This window comes from Mastacembelus armatus, chromosome 10 (assembly GCF_900324485.2).
Source record: "Mastacembelus armatus chromosome 10, fMasArm1.2, whole genome shotgun sequence".
Taxonomy (NCBI): Eukaryota; Metazoa; Chordata; class Actinopteri; order Synbranchiformes; family Mastacembelidae; genus Mastacembelus; species Mastacembelus armatus.
In genome coordinates, this window is record NC_046642.1 from 24,575,801 (window position 1) to 24,589,482 (window position 13,682).

The 13,682-nt window shown below is 41.8% G+C and overlaps 1 protein-coding gene across 2 annotated transcripts in view; it reads left to right on the forward strand.

Annotated features, from left to right (window-relative positions):
- Nucleotides 1-13,682, forward strand: part of myot (myotilin) — a 28,174-nt gene that overhangs the window by 627 nt on the left and 13,865 nt on the right. For both annotated transcript variants that reach the window (XM_026329675.1, XM_026329674.1), the window contains exons 2-8: nt 5,585-5,636; nt 5,732-5,897; nt 7,580-7,642; nt 7,843-7,984; nt 8,439-8,462; nt 9,707-9,826; nt 9,910-10,081. In XM_026329675.1, coding sequence (XP_026185460.1) covers nt 5,629-5,636; nt 5,732-5,897; nt 7,580-7,642; nt 7,843-7,984; nt 8,439-8,462; nt 9,707-9,826; nt 9,910-10,081 — 695 coding nt within the window. In that variant the 5' untranslated portion in view covers nt 5,585-5,628. The remainder of the gene's footprint in view (nt 1-5,584; nt 5,637-5,731; nt 5,898-7,579; nt 7,643-7,842; nt 7,985-8,438; nt 8,463-9,706; nt 9,827-9,909; nt 10,082-13,682) is intronic.

A 13,682-nucleotide genomic window follows, 5' to 3' on the forward strand; every position in this document is an offset into this window, starting at 1 on the left:
TTTAATCTCTATTCTGCTGTATACTGTATAGTCATCCATCTATACATTTATCTGTTGACTTATCCACTACTTACTGTTCTGTCTGCAGCTCTGTATGTTGTCAGTGTGATTATATAACTCTATATATGTAGGTTCAGTGTGTGTGTGTGTGCGTGTGCGTGTGTGTGTGCGCGTGTGCGTGTGTGTGTGCGTGTGTGTGTGTCTGTCTGTCATTCAGGATACAAACTGTCCACATCGGAGCTCCAAGCCACATGGATGAGAAATCTGTTACATCCGTTTGGGAGTTTAAAGTGTAGAAGTTAAAAAGGTGTGTCAATCGTGAAGGCTGAGGAAACATGAGACACACCAGCCAAAGCTGAGTGGGTGGCAGAGTGTGTGTGCAAGCTTGGCATGCCTGTATGACGCTGTGCTCAGCCGCTGAGCTGTGGTTGGCGAACAGAGAGATCAGGTGAGCCAGTTCAAGCTAAATCTGTCCCCAAGGAAGACAAGTTGAGGAGTTATGATGAGTGGAGAGAGTTGGTTGTGGAGGTGGCGGGTTAAGAGATTTTTCAGAATAATGCACTTCAAAATGAGCTTGAACCAGGTACAAGAATTACCCTTTATTCCAGCAACAGTCCCTTTCCATCCCAGTGGACATTTGGATTTACCTTTAGAGCCACAAATGAAAGCTGCACTGGGCAAGATTCTTATGTAATAACATACTGAACATGGTACACATTATACATTATTACCACTGAGCTCACAATACTGCTGTTCCTGAGTGCAGCCTCACAGTGTAGCTACACTGCTGTAGAGTCTTGGCCCTTTTGTCTACAGAAGTATTGTTTATACTTGATGTCATGTATTAATGGGTAGAGAAATGTTTAAAAATCAGCAAATACTATTTGTTTATTTTAAAGTTGTAGATGAAAAACTCTTTGGTTTATGGCTGCACAATTTTTAAATAATTTACAAAAGATACCTGCAGAATTTATGGAAATAATTAGATGGAAAATCAAGACTATTAAATTTATATTGTTCCTGGTTCGTGCATCACGGAAAACAGTATGGAGGACATATATGGACAATAAAGGTCCCATACATACATTCCCACATAAATGAACAAATAATTTATATTTGGGGTTATTCTTTTTGATGAAATTCCTGCACCCCCTGTAGTTAGTACAAAATTATGTGAACTGAAATTATCAGAACATTAATTAAGTAAATTAGTTAAATATTGCTATGATTTGCATTATGCTGCTGTTGGTAGTCAGGATTTAACCCATTTGGTTTAATAGTTATAGGGAGTTTTATGTGAACTTTATTATATAAAGGATTTAATAATCAACCATGAAACATTACTTGTATTATGACATCTAATTAAAGCAGTTTGTATTGAGTAAAATGTAAAATGTGCACACAGCAGTGAAGTGTACTTCTGGCCATAGATTCTGCAGCCGAAATGTGCTGGGGCTGAGCTAAATCTGCCCATGGCAAAGAGCCGCTGAGGCTTCAAGGTGTTGTACATTGAAACTATACAGCAGGTAGTTTGTTTAAATTTAACAAGGTGGATTGTGGGTAGTTGTTGATTTTGCTCTACTTCCTCCAGAAAAGCTGAAGTTAACCAGGAGTAACATCTGCTGGAATTCAATACAGTGCATTTTTCTTTAGTGAATGATAATGATGCTAATTGATATATGTATACATAGGGAAACATCCATCCATCATCTATACCCACTTATTCCTAACCAGGGTCACAGGGAACTGCTGGAGCCTGTACCAGCTGTCTTTGGGTGAAAGGCAGGGGTCCACCCTGGACAGGTCACCAGTCCATCACAGGGCCACATAGAGACAAACAACCTCACACACTCACACTCACTCCTATGGTCAATGTAGAGTCACCAATCAACCTGACATACATGTTTTTGGACTGTGGGAGGAAACCAGAGTACCTGGAGAAAACCCACACAAGCACAGGGAGAACATTCAAACGCCACACAGAAAGGCCCCTGATGGGTTTCAAACCAGGGAACTTCTTGCTGTGAGGCAACAGTAATAACCACTAATCTACTTTGCTGCCCTCCATAGGCAAACAGCAAGATGATATTTCTACAGCAACAACTGAGAATGAATCTGTTTCTTTCATATTCTGCCCCATTATGTTTCTGTTATTTCAGGTTTTGGACACTTCATCAGGTATTATAGTTGACTGAAAGTCCTCTAGCCCAGTTCACATCTACCTGTCCTTTGGAGGCACAGTGGACGTAATATCCACCTGTGGGGAGTTAGAGAGAGTGCAGCCATCCTCACTCTGCTGTGTAGCAGGTGGGATGAACCTTGAACCAGGAGGATACGTAGTGTTAGAAATATCTGCCTTTATTCTTCAGTGACACTTTTAGAATAACAATAGAAGCACAGTAACAGGTGAATATGAAAAGTAAATGGGGATATATTGAAAGCTATTTATTGTGTAAGTCTTGTGGTACACTATGTTTCTTAAATTAAGGATGGTGGTTCAGGAAAAGCTCCACACATAACTCAGTATGTTTAGCAGTGGCACAAAAATAATCACATTGGTAATTACAGGGATTCTGACTTTATAAGCTGGAAAAGAAAGGACATTGTAACTTCCACCAAAACAGTTTCTAGAGCTGCTTTGAAGGGGCATGCTACAGATTTTATAGACTAAGTTGAGTGTACTCATCATGAGGAGGGACTACTCAGCTGTATATTGTCTTCTGTCATGTGAAATACTCTGCATCAGTTTCATCATCAGCTACATCATTAAAACTTGGCTGCCACTTCCTGGACGACTTCTTGCCAGGTAAGAGATCAGTCACACTGTGAATGCAGCTTTTTGCTGCTGCCATAGATCCTTGAGCTATGTAACCCAAAGACAATTGATAGCAGGGGCTCAGCAGCAGCTGTTGTTGAATCTACAACATGCTTCAGCCAAAGTACACACAAACACACCTGCTGTGTCTGATTATCTGAGGCGAGAACTGGATGTACACATGGATGCTGATTTTCTTAAGCTGTGATCCTCTTGTTTTAGCTGTTGATGTGACTGCTCTGATCCCTATATAGCACTACATATAAAGAGACAGGGGATAACTCAAGAAAGGAATTTAAATGTGGAGCAGACATAAATCTGGCGTGAAGGTGAATTTTACCCTCACTTGTTTGTCACTGTGTGTCTTGCTACAGGAGACACAGATTTATCTCTGGTCAGTGATTCTCTGCTGTGCTCAGGACGCAACAGAGATTAATTTAGCCTGGAAACCTGAGCTCCGACCTCCTCTGGCAGCTCCTTCTCTGAGCCCAGAGGGCAGCAGGCTGGGAGCCATAGGTTTGGGTGTGAGACGAAGAAAGACTCCATATGTCTTCCATTAGCTCTGATACTGCATACTATTGCTAAACAAACTGGAACCATGAGGGAAGTGGAAGTGGTGCATTTGCTGATGTTGCAGTGGACAAGTGCAAAAACACATTCACCACTCACCAGGCAATTCGGTCATAGACAGGATCCGTCCATATTTAATGCATGTTTAAATGGTTCGTACCTGAAGATGGAGTGCATGTGTGTGTGTGATGTCATTCTGTAGTCCAGTGGAAGGAGTGAGTAGGGAAGTTTATGAGGTTGAATTTACAACATTGGACTTGACACATATATGACTGAACATATGTTAAAACTGATGCATGCATGTTTTTTTTAGCATTATTGAATTGGATGACTTCTTAAAACCGGGCAGCATGGTGGCTGAGTGGTTAGCACTGTTGCCTCACAGCAAGAAGGTCGTGGGTTCGCATCCCGGCCTTTCTGTGTGGGGTTTGCATGTTCTCCCTGTGCTTGCGTGGGTTTACTCCGGGTACTCCGGTTTCCTCCCACAGTCCAAAAAACATGCATGTTAGGTTGATTGGTGACGCTAAAATTGCCCGTAGGAGTGAGTGTGAGTGTGTGAGGTTGTCTGTCTTTGTGTGTCTATATGTGGCCCTGCGACAGACTGGTGACCTGTCCAGGGTGTACCCCTGCCTTCCACCCGAGAGAGAGCTGGGATAGGCTCCAGCAGATCCCCGTGACCCTGAACCAGGAAAAAGTGGGTATAGAAGATGGATGGATGGATGGACTTCTTAAAACATGACTTGGTTTCTGTATTTCTTTTTTGTTGTGCTTTTCACTCTACAGTAGTTAACACCTTGTTTAGCCCTCAGATAGCCTGGACCAGGACCCCAGTATTAACTTTTAGTGTTTTTTCTTTTACACTGTTTCACTTTATATATTTCTATATTTTATTTTTTACTATGTTGTACTGCAGTGTGCTTTTGTCATATTTTCCTTTTTCATTGTTTTGTGAATATTTGAACACGCACACACATAGTTTGGTGTTTATGACAGTATGAGATCAAATGATTCAGCTCAGTGGAGGAGCAGACTGATGGCAGCAGGATATCTGGGTTTACCACAGCTGATGGATAAAGTACATAAAACAAAAGTCTGCTATAATTTTTTTGTTTTAGATTTTAGCCGTTAGTATGCAGTCCAAATTCCAACTGGAAAATATGGATGAGAACTGCAAAAATGCTGCTGAATCAGCAATGTTTTATGTAGGAGCATCCAGCTGCACTAAACCATAAGGTGCTGAGATTTTGAATAATTGTGTTCCACTACAACAGCCTCTGATACATGCGCAGGATGGGAGAATGGAGATTACTTATCCAAAGTGCCTTGACGAAAATATACAACTGAGAAGAAAACTGGTTATTGTTTTAGTAAAAAATACTTGTATCATAAAATCAGTGTACATGCAGCCAATAGTATTGTCATCTACTTTATAGGACAAATATGGGTGCTCAGAAAACAGCCCTGCAGAAAATGTTTGTGAAGCTTTTACCACTGTTATGGTACATTTTGAGGTGTTGTTCTGCTGGACTGTATTATGTCAGAGCTGGAGGCACACTGAGGAATTTCTTTCTGAGAGCTTTCGTTAACTTTGACAGTGGAGGATTTTCAGGGTCTTCCTAGGTTGCAGGAGGTGGCTTGCTCAAATAAAGAATCAATGTAAGTGCATGCAGTTAACCTCAGCATTCTTCATTATCATGACTATACAGATCAGCTGAGTTTGCAAGCACATAACACACTATTTAGATTCTCAACAAAAAAAAATCATTTGATCCTGAGTAGTCTAAAAAATCTCTATGGCTCATTATTATCAGCCTTGTTGTATGTGCATTTTTATTGTAACTTCAGTCATATCCCATATTATAGATCTTATAAATGGGTTGATTGGTTTAAACTGCGGAAATGACCTGTTTGGTCAGGAACCGCTGGTGATGTCCCTCCTATGTGAAATGCTTGAAATGTTTAACCTTTTTTTTGTCCCATCCATCTGTCTCATCCCAGTATATACAAGCACTGCTCTTTCCAACATCACTAGCAACTCTGGAGTTAAAAACTGTATTCATCCAATAAATTATGTCGCTTACCATCTCAAAACCCCACTTGCAAATGGGCATTAGCGGTTATGAGTTCCTGTAATACTATGGACAAAGAAAAGGTAGGAGAGAGCTTAAGATGTCTGACACTCTGCTTCTGTCTTTGTAGAGCATAAAACAACCTCTGTCAGTGGCTCCTGAAAGACCTGAAACATGGCACAGTAAGTCTACCTGGACGCACAAATAGAAAAACCAACATCTTAACCAGATGTCATGATTTCACTGCTAACATATTGCCAACTCTTGGACTGTGCAGCTTCCAGAAGGTGCAGAAGAAGACCAGCACTATGTCTCTTACCATCTCCTCCTCCTCTCGAGAGGTCTCCTCCTGCTCCTCCAGCTCCAGCTCTGCTTCCTGCTCCACTCTCCTCACTCAAAGACACTCCAGCCTGGTGCAGCCACTGTGTGTCAGCCCTCAGAGGGTAACTACAGCAAACTGTAGTAAATCATCTCATATGATAGACATTATACTGTACTATGTAATGGGCTATGGGTAAATGTCACGTTTCCCCTGTAATTAGTTATGGAGTTCCACAAGGTTCTGTGCTAGGACCGATTCTGTTCACCCTGTACATGCTTCCTTTAGGATATATCATTAGGAAGCACTCTATTAATTACCACTGCTATGCGGATGACACTCAGTTATATCTATCTATTAAACCTGTTAGCACAAACCAGTTAACCAGACTTCAAGCCTGTCTAGCTGACATAAAGGCTTGGATGACCAGTAACTTTTTACTTTTAAACTCGGAGAAAACAGAAGTCATTATATTTGGGCCTAAAAATCTCAGAAATAACTTTTCTAAAATTATAGCTACTCTAGATGGCATAGCCCTGGCCTCCAGCACTACTGTAAAAAACTTTGGAGTTATTTTTGACCAGGACATGTCCTTTAACTCACACATAAACAAATTTCTAGAACTGCATTCTTTCACCTGCGCAACATTTCCAAAATTAGGAACATCCTGTCTCAAAATGATGCAGAAAAACTAGTCCATGCATTTGTTTCCTCAAGGCTAGATTACTGTAACTCATTACTATCTGGATGTCCTAATATCTTAATAAAAAGCCTCCAATTAATCCAGAATGCCGCAGCCAGAGTCCTGACAGGAACTAGCAAGAGAGATCATATTTCTCCTATATTGGCTTCTCTTCATTGGCTCCCTGTAAAATACAGAATAGAATTTAAAATCCTTCTTCTCACATACAAATCCCTTCATAATCAAGCTCCTTCATACCTTAAAGACCTCATAGTACCGTATTATCCCAATAGACCACTTCGCTCTCAGAGTGCAGGCCTACTTGTGGTTCCCAGAGTTCTCAAAAGCAGAATGGGAGGCAGAGCCTTTAGCTAACAAGCTCCTCTCCTGTGGAACCAGCTCTCAGCCTGGGTTCAGGAGGCAGACACTCTCTGTACTTTTAAGGCTAGACTTAAAACCTTCCTCTTTGACAAAGCATATAGTTAGGGCTGGCTTCAGGCAACCCTGAACCATCCCTTAGTTAGTTATGCTGCTATAGGCCTAGACTGCCCGAGGACCATCGGTGCACTGAGCTCCCCTACCCTAACCCCCCCCCCTTCTCTCCCACCTCATGTATATTCCACCATTGAATGTTACTAACCTTGTGCTCTCTCTCTCCCCTAGTTTGTGCTCTCTCCCTCCCTCTCTCTCTCTCTCTCTCTGTACCTTCTGCAGGTGTCCCTGGTCCTGGAGCTGTTTATCGCTGATGTGCAGTTACTGGCCCCACCAACTTGCAGTGTCTATTTGTTGTTTATTGTTGCTGTTCTTTTCTCTCTGCTCTATCCACTCACCCCAACCGGTCGAGGCAGATGGCCGCCCAAACTGAGCCCGGTTCTGCTGGAGGTTTTTTTCTTCCGTTAAAGGGAGTTTTTTCCTCTCCACTGTCGCCAAGTGCTTGCTCATAAGGGAATTGTTGGGTTTTTAGTTTTAGTTTTTGTAAAGTGCCTTGAGATGATTTGTATTGTGATTTGGCGCTATACAAATAAAATTGAATTGAATTGAATTGAATTGTTGATGATACATGAAAACCAAAAAGGTGCAATAATTAGAACAAATCAAATTAAATGTATTTTTTCTGTGTCCAGATTCAAAGCCCCACCTACAACCAACAATATTCGGGGAAGGGAGTGGCTCCCACATTTGTTAAGGTAAAATGTTTTTACATATATGTATTTGTACAGAGCTGAATTATATAGGAAAACAGAACCGCAGATTTATTTATTTATGAATTTATTCTACTGTCAGTCTCATCCCTCTTCCCCTCATTGCTTTGCCTCTGTGTCCTTGTCTGGTCGCCGATTCAATTATCATCATCGTTGCCATTGTTGCCATCATCACCCGGCCCTAGTGCCTCCATGATGTGTCCACAGTGAAGGGGCAGTTAGTGGTGCTGGAGTGCAGACTGAGGGGAACTCCACCCCTTCAGGTCATGTGGTACAGAGAGGACAACAAAATACGGGACTCAGACGATTTTAGGATACTACGCAAGAGTACGTGTGTGTATGTGTGTTTTTGACATGACTTGGACACTGGTCATAAATTTGACTTCAGAAACATCCATATGAAACACTCATATGAGGCTCACAGCTGGAAAATATAAGACGCCCACTTGAGCTTCAAGTAAAGTTACGTTCTCATCAGGAGGGGCTGGGGCTGACTTTGCTACACACAAAGACCAAGTGACAATCGATAAATGATTATATAGATTAATGAATATGTATAAACACATTAAGCATTATATCAGAGGTGGTGCCCTATTGATCAGAGCTTATTTATATGAAGGTAAAACTCATTCATCTAATACAAATATAGACTAGAAATATAGACTTGAGCTGTGTGATTAATGTACACCAGCTTGGAGTTAAAGGATATCTCCTAAATTAGAAAACCAGCAGTTAAAGTGGTGTGGATGTAAAGCAGTATTTTCTCTCTTTGTTTCTCCAGAGGCCAGTTCGGCATCAGCACCAGGTGAGTACAGAATAATGGTTTTAAATTAATAACTTCAAAGACGTGATTCCCACTGTGCATCACACCCCATAATTAGTCCCAGGATAAGTCATTAAGAAGAGTCCCAACATGCTTTGCAGATGAGAAAGATAAATTGACCATTTTGGTGAGATGCAGTTACCCCTTTATGTTTTTAAAACTTCTAATGAGACAAGTCCTAGATTGAAACTTTTTATACCGCACAGGATAAAAATGACTCACAGCTCAAGAAGCTTGGCAGAAAAGGACTTGTGCACTTTGGGATGGGTTAAATGCAGAGTATGGCCACCATACTTGGCCACAAAAAGTCACTTTCACTTCACTTTCATCAGGTGTCAGGTTCATTGTTCAGCCCATTGCGCGGGACACTAAACCCATAAAGAACCCACTAGAGTTCATTAAGAACTATTTTCAGAAGCCAGAAGAACCAGGAGTCCAGCAGATGGTCTGACCCCAACAGAGCCCTGATCTGGGCAGTGTGGAGTCAGTCTGGGATCACAGGAAGAGACAGAAACAGAGGGACAGTCTGAATCTACAGAAGAAATGCAGCAGCTTCTCCAAGGTGCTGCAAAGTACCAGGAAAAACTGAGTGCAGGTCAAGCAAGAGAGAACTGCTGCTGGTTTAAGGGGAAAGAGGATAGCTGCAGATACTGATTAGATTTAGGTTTGGTTCCCTTTACTGCACTTTGGATTAACTGATAAATGAGAAAATATTTATGTCATTTGTGTTAAAAGCACCCCCTGTTTTTAGTGCCTCCAATCTTTGCACAGTACTCTACATGCCTTGACCTGAATCCAACAGACCACATATAGACTATAAAGCCTTTATCATAGTTTCGTTAGGTTTTTGCTTTTCAAATAAATTGGCTTCATTCTTCTTGGGCTTTGGCTATAAACAAATAAACCTGTTCTACATTGATCAGTTTGTTGACAGACTCAGTTTTGTAGTGTGTTGTTGTACATGTAGACACAAACATGATTGTCTGGGTCAATGCGAAGAACAGTCAAAGTTTGTGTAACAGCTCAGCAAAATGAAGTTTTTCCAGAAACCGTGGACCAAATAAACACTAATGCAAGTGAACTTCCTCACTCATTTTTCATTTTAGTTTGCTCTTGTGGTCTGTTGTGTAACCGTTATAAGACTACAAGCAAACATCCATTGAAACAGTACATCAGTTTGTGGGGATTAGTGCTGAGCTGCATTAATGTTGTGCTAACCCTTGCAGAGGAGCTGTGTACACTGGTGATCACTGAGGCCTTTCCCGAGGACTCAGGCCTGTTTAAATGTGTGGCCCTCAACTCGTTTGGCACCGTCTCATGCTCGGCCAGACTTGAAGTTCACAATGGTGAGATGTCTGATAAAAGTTCATCTGCTGAACTGCACTATGCAAATGAAAATGATGGGTCAGGCTTTCATCTCTCCATGCAGACCTGGAGGAGCAGCTGGAGAACCAGGCACTTTCTCTCAGACAGGAAAAGACAGTTGATGCACATCAGGAGACCTTTTACTCCAGAATGAACAGCAGTAACTTTTGCCCTGTTAACATCCCTCCTCCTGAGTGGCCTGACAGCTCTCCAGAAGACAACATCCCTGCTGCAGAGTGAGTGCATGGTGCCAGCACAACCCTGTGAGCTGCAGTGTAGCTGTTCCCTGCCCAAGGAAACAGCACATAACACAGTTCATCGTTTCAGTTCAGTGTATTTATTTATCATCCATTACTGGGTAGAGCAGGAGCAGGCAGGAGGCTGCACCTGTGTATCTCCAGGTGAGGGCACTGTTGTATAATGGTCTAATTATGGAACCAGATCATGTCCCCGTCCTCTGCCCATAATGTCTCCGATCACTGAGAAACACGAGGAGACCCATACCAGTGGCTCACACGTGCACCGAGCAAGCGAAATAAGGCGTTGTCATGGAGACGACGCTGTAAGTGTGCGTTAGCGTTAACCAATCAGGTGACGCCGCGCGCTCACGAGGCAGGAGCGCGCGGCGTCACCTGCCGCCGTCCGGCCCCGGTGCTCCCATCAGTGTGGGCTCTGGTCCCTTCAGCCTGAGGACGAGAGGCTCGGAGCAGAACCGGAGAACAAGGTAGGAAACGGGTTAGGGGTGAAGTTGAAAGTATCGGTACAGTGACGTTGTCGTTTAAAGTTTTCCTCCGTGTTTGACGGTATCACGGAAACTTAATATGCCATCTCCGCCTTAAAAGGTCCGACTGTGTGGAGCACTGGAGAAGTGGGTTTCAGTCTATTTTGGGGGTTTGTGTCATCTGGTCGGTGGCCTCCACACAGCAAAGGAGAAAGAGTCGTCAGATTATTAAAATGAATGCTAAGAAAGTTACCGACGCTACCGACGTTAATTAAAAAGCTGAAGTCGGTTAAAACTTCTCATTGTCGCCAAAGCAGGTTTTACTTGGTGTTTGACATGATGTGGCTCCAAAGAGTTGGCAGGTTGTGCTCTCTCACACACACACACAGAGCAGGTTCTTGTTGGCCTTGTGCAGCACATGAGCTCATCTGGGACCTGAAGTCTGTCTGGGTCCTTCACACCTGGTGCCTTCACTGTGTCCACTGGCCAGACAAACATGTCGACTGCATCTTATGGATATTATTTTTACTGTTCAGGTACTGCATATTATGTTCTAAAATACACCTAAATTATACACTCATGTTACAGCAGGTGTGAAGAGTTTCCACAGTGGAGATGCTATTTAAAGAGTTTGAAGTCATCTAAAACATTTTAAAACATTTCTGACACAGTTCAGGGTGACTTGGTGGTTCAGTGTCTCGTGGTGTGAAATGTGTGTCCACTCTGTCTCAGTGTCTGGAGCTATGATCTCATGTGTAATGTAAGTGCAGACATGGCGTCCGTGTCCTTCATGGACACCCACCCCTCCTCTGTGCTGCACAACAGTTGTTCACAAACCTTTAAGGTCATGTTGAGATTTACTAGCCAGCTTCAAGTTTGTCTATTTTCCTGGTTGGATTATTTGGTGAGGAGAGAGAACTAGATTACCTCTAACATGTTGTGCTTCTGTGGTTTTGGACTTTACCCTGGAATTACAAATAAGCATTTTAGATAAATGATGGGTCAAGGCATGTATTATGGTCAGATAAAGAGGACTTTCACCAGTGAAAACATTTTGTGTGAGAAGTTTGACTGTTGCTACTTATGAGTGGTTTTGTTAAGAAATGGTTTTGTTTACGGTCACTTTCCTTGTCAACTTATTTCATAACAAACTCCTTTTTTTACCCAGAGGTTACAGTATTTCATTGTCTTCCCCTGTAGTCCTGTTGAATTCCAGAAAGATAAAACAATGAAAAACAAAGAGCAGCATTAAGTGACGGATCAGGTCACTGCAGTAATTTAGGCTGTTTAAGGTGCATTTGATTTAGCTTTGTTGGGTTGCTTGTGTAACACACTTCTGAGATGCTTAATTTCTCCCCATTTCTTTAGAATAAGTTCAAGTTTGCATTGTCATTATTATTTCCTACAACATTCATGTAAAACTTGGAGTTTAGCATTCAGCTACCTGTGTGTGTGTGTGTGTGTGTGTGTGTGTGTGTGTGTGTGTGTGTGTACGTACTTATGTCTTTCTATAGTTGCACCAATTTTAAATTGTTATGGTTAGAATCAGGTTAAGTGTGTGTGAGGCTTGAGATTAGATGTTTAGTTGTGATGATGGATGGTTAGGATTAGGGGTTGTGGAATGCATTATCATCCTCACACCTATGGTCAGATCACTGTGTGTGTCTGTGTATGTGTGTGTGATGAAAGGCTTGGGGCACCAGTGAAGTGTGCACCTGCCAGCTGATGTCTGAATTCCAGACCAATATAGCTTTGCCCACCTAATCACACAAATACATGTGTACATGCAGACACATGCCATCACAGTACTAAATCACACACACACACAGGTGTTACATATGAGTTAAAAGATAAAAAACATTTACTGATGAACACACTCAACAACACACTTGCTAATTCAGTCATGTGATTAAACACACACTGTAACGTCCACTCACACATATACATGTACGTGTTTTAGAGGCAGACGATGAAGGTTAGGTTTTTATTTAATTATCAGTGTTAATGCTTAAAGGAATTCACAGGTACAGGGGTAGATATGCTAAATTTAGTGACATTGACAGGAGCTTCAGGTTCACTGTGTTGGTTTCAGTCGGTGTTAGATTCACTCAGACTGACTTATTGGTAACATGTGTAACAATCATTGCTGCATGACTCTCAGGTGTGACACTTCTAGGACCCTGGTATGCTGCATGTTGGTATGCTATAGAACAGACACCTCACTAACATTAGTAATGGTGTTCATGCTGGCAGATCAATCATTTCAATACCAAAACTATTTTTAGGTAATACATAGTTTGTCCACCAAAAATAATTGATGTTTAATATTCAACTATATATATAATGTCTCATACAGATCTCAACATTTTAACAACCATCTTTTAAATCAGTATTTGTATCTGCTTCAAAAAGAGTATATATGTTGGATTATGGACCACAGCTTCTAAGGTCTGGATTGTTGGTCAGTGGAAAAGTTGGGACCCAGAAGGTGCAGATACAGTGGGTACGGAAAGTATTCAGACCCCTTTAAATTTTTCACTCTTTGTGTCATTGCAGCCATTTGCCAAAATCAAAAAAGTTCATTTTATTTCTCATTATTGTACACTCAGCACCCCATCTAGACAGAAAAAAACAGAAATGTAGAAATTTTTGCAAATTTATTAAAAAAGAAAAACTGAAATATCACATGGTCATAAGTATTCAGACCCTTTGCAGTGACACTCATATTTAACTCACATGCTGTCCATTTCTTCTGATCCTACTTGAGATGGTTCTGCTCCTTCATTGGAGTCCAGCTGTGTTTAATTAAACTGATTGGACTTGATTAGGAAAGGCACACACCTGTCTATATAAGACCTTACAGCTCACAGTGCATGTCAGAGCAAATGAGAATCATGAGGTCGAAGGAACTGCCCAAGGAGCTCAGAGACAGAATTGTGGCAAGGCACAGATCTGGCCAAGGTTACAAAGGAATTTCTGCAGCACTCAAGGTTCCTAAGAGCACAGTGGCCTCCATAATCCTCAAATGGAAAAAGTTTGGGACGACCAGAACTCTTCCTAGACCTGGCCGTCCAGCCAAACTGAGCAATCGTGGGAGAAGAGCCTTGGTGAGAGAG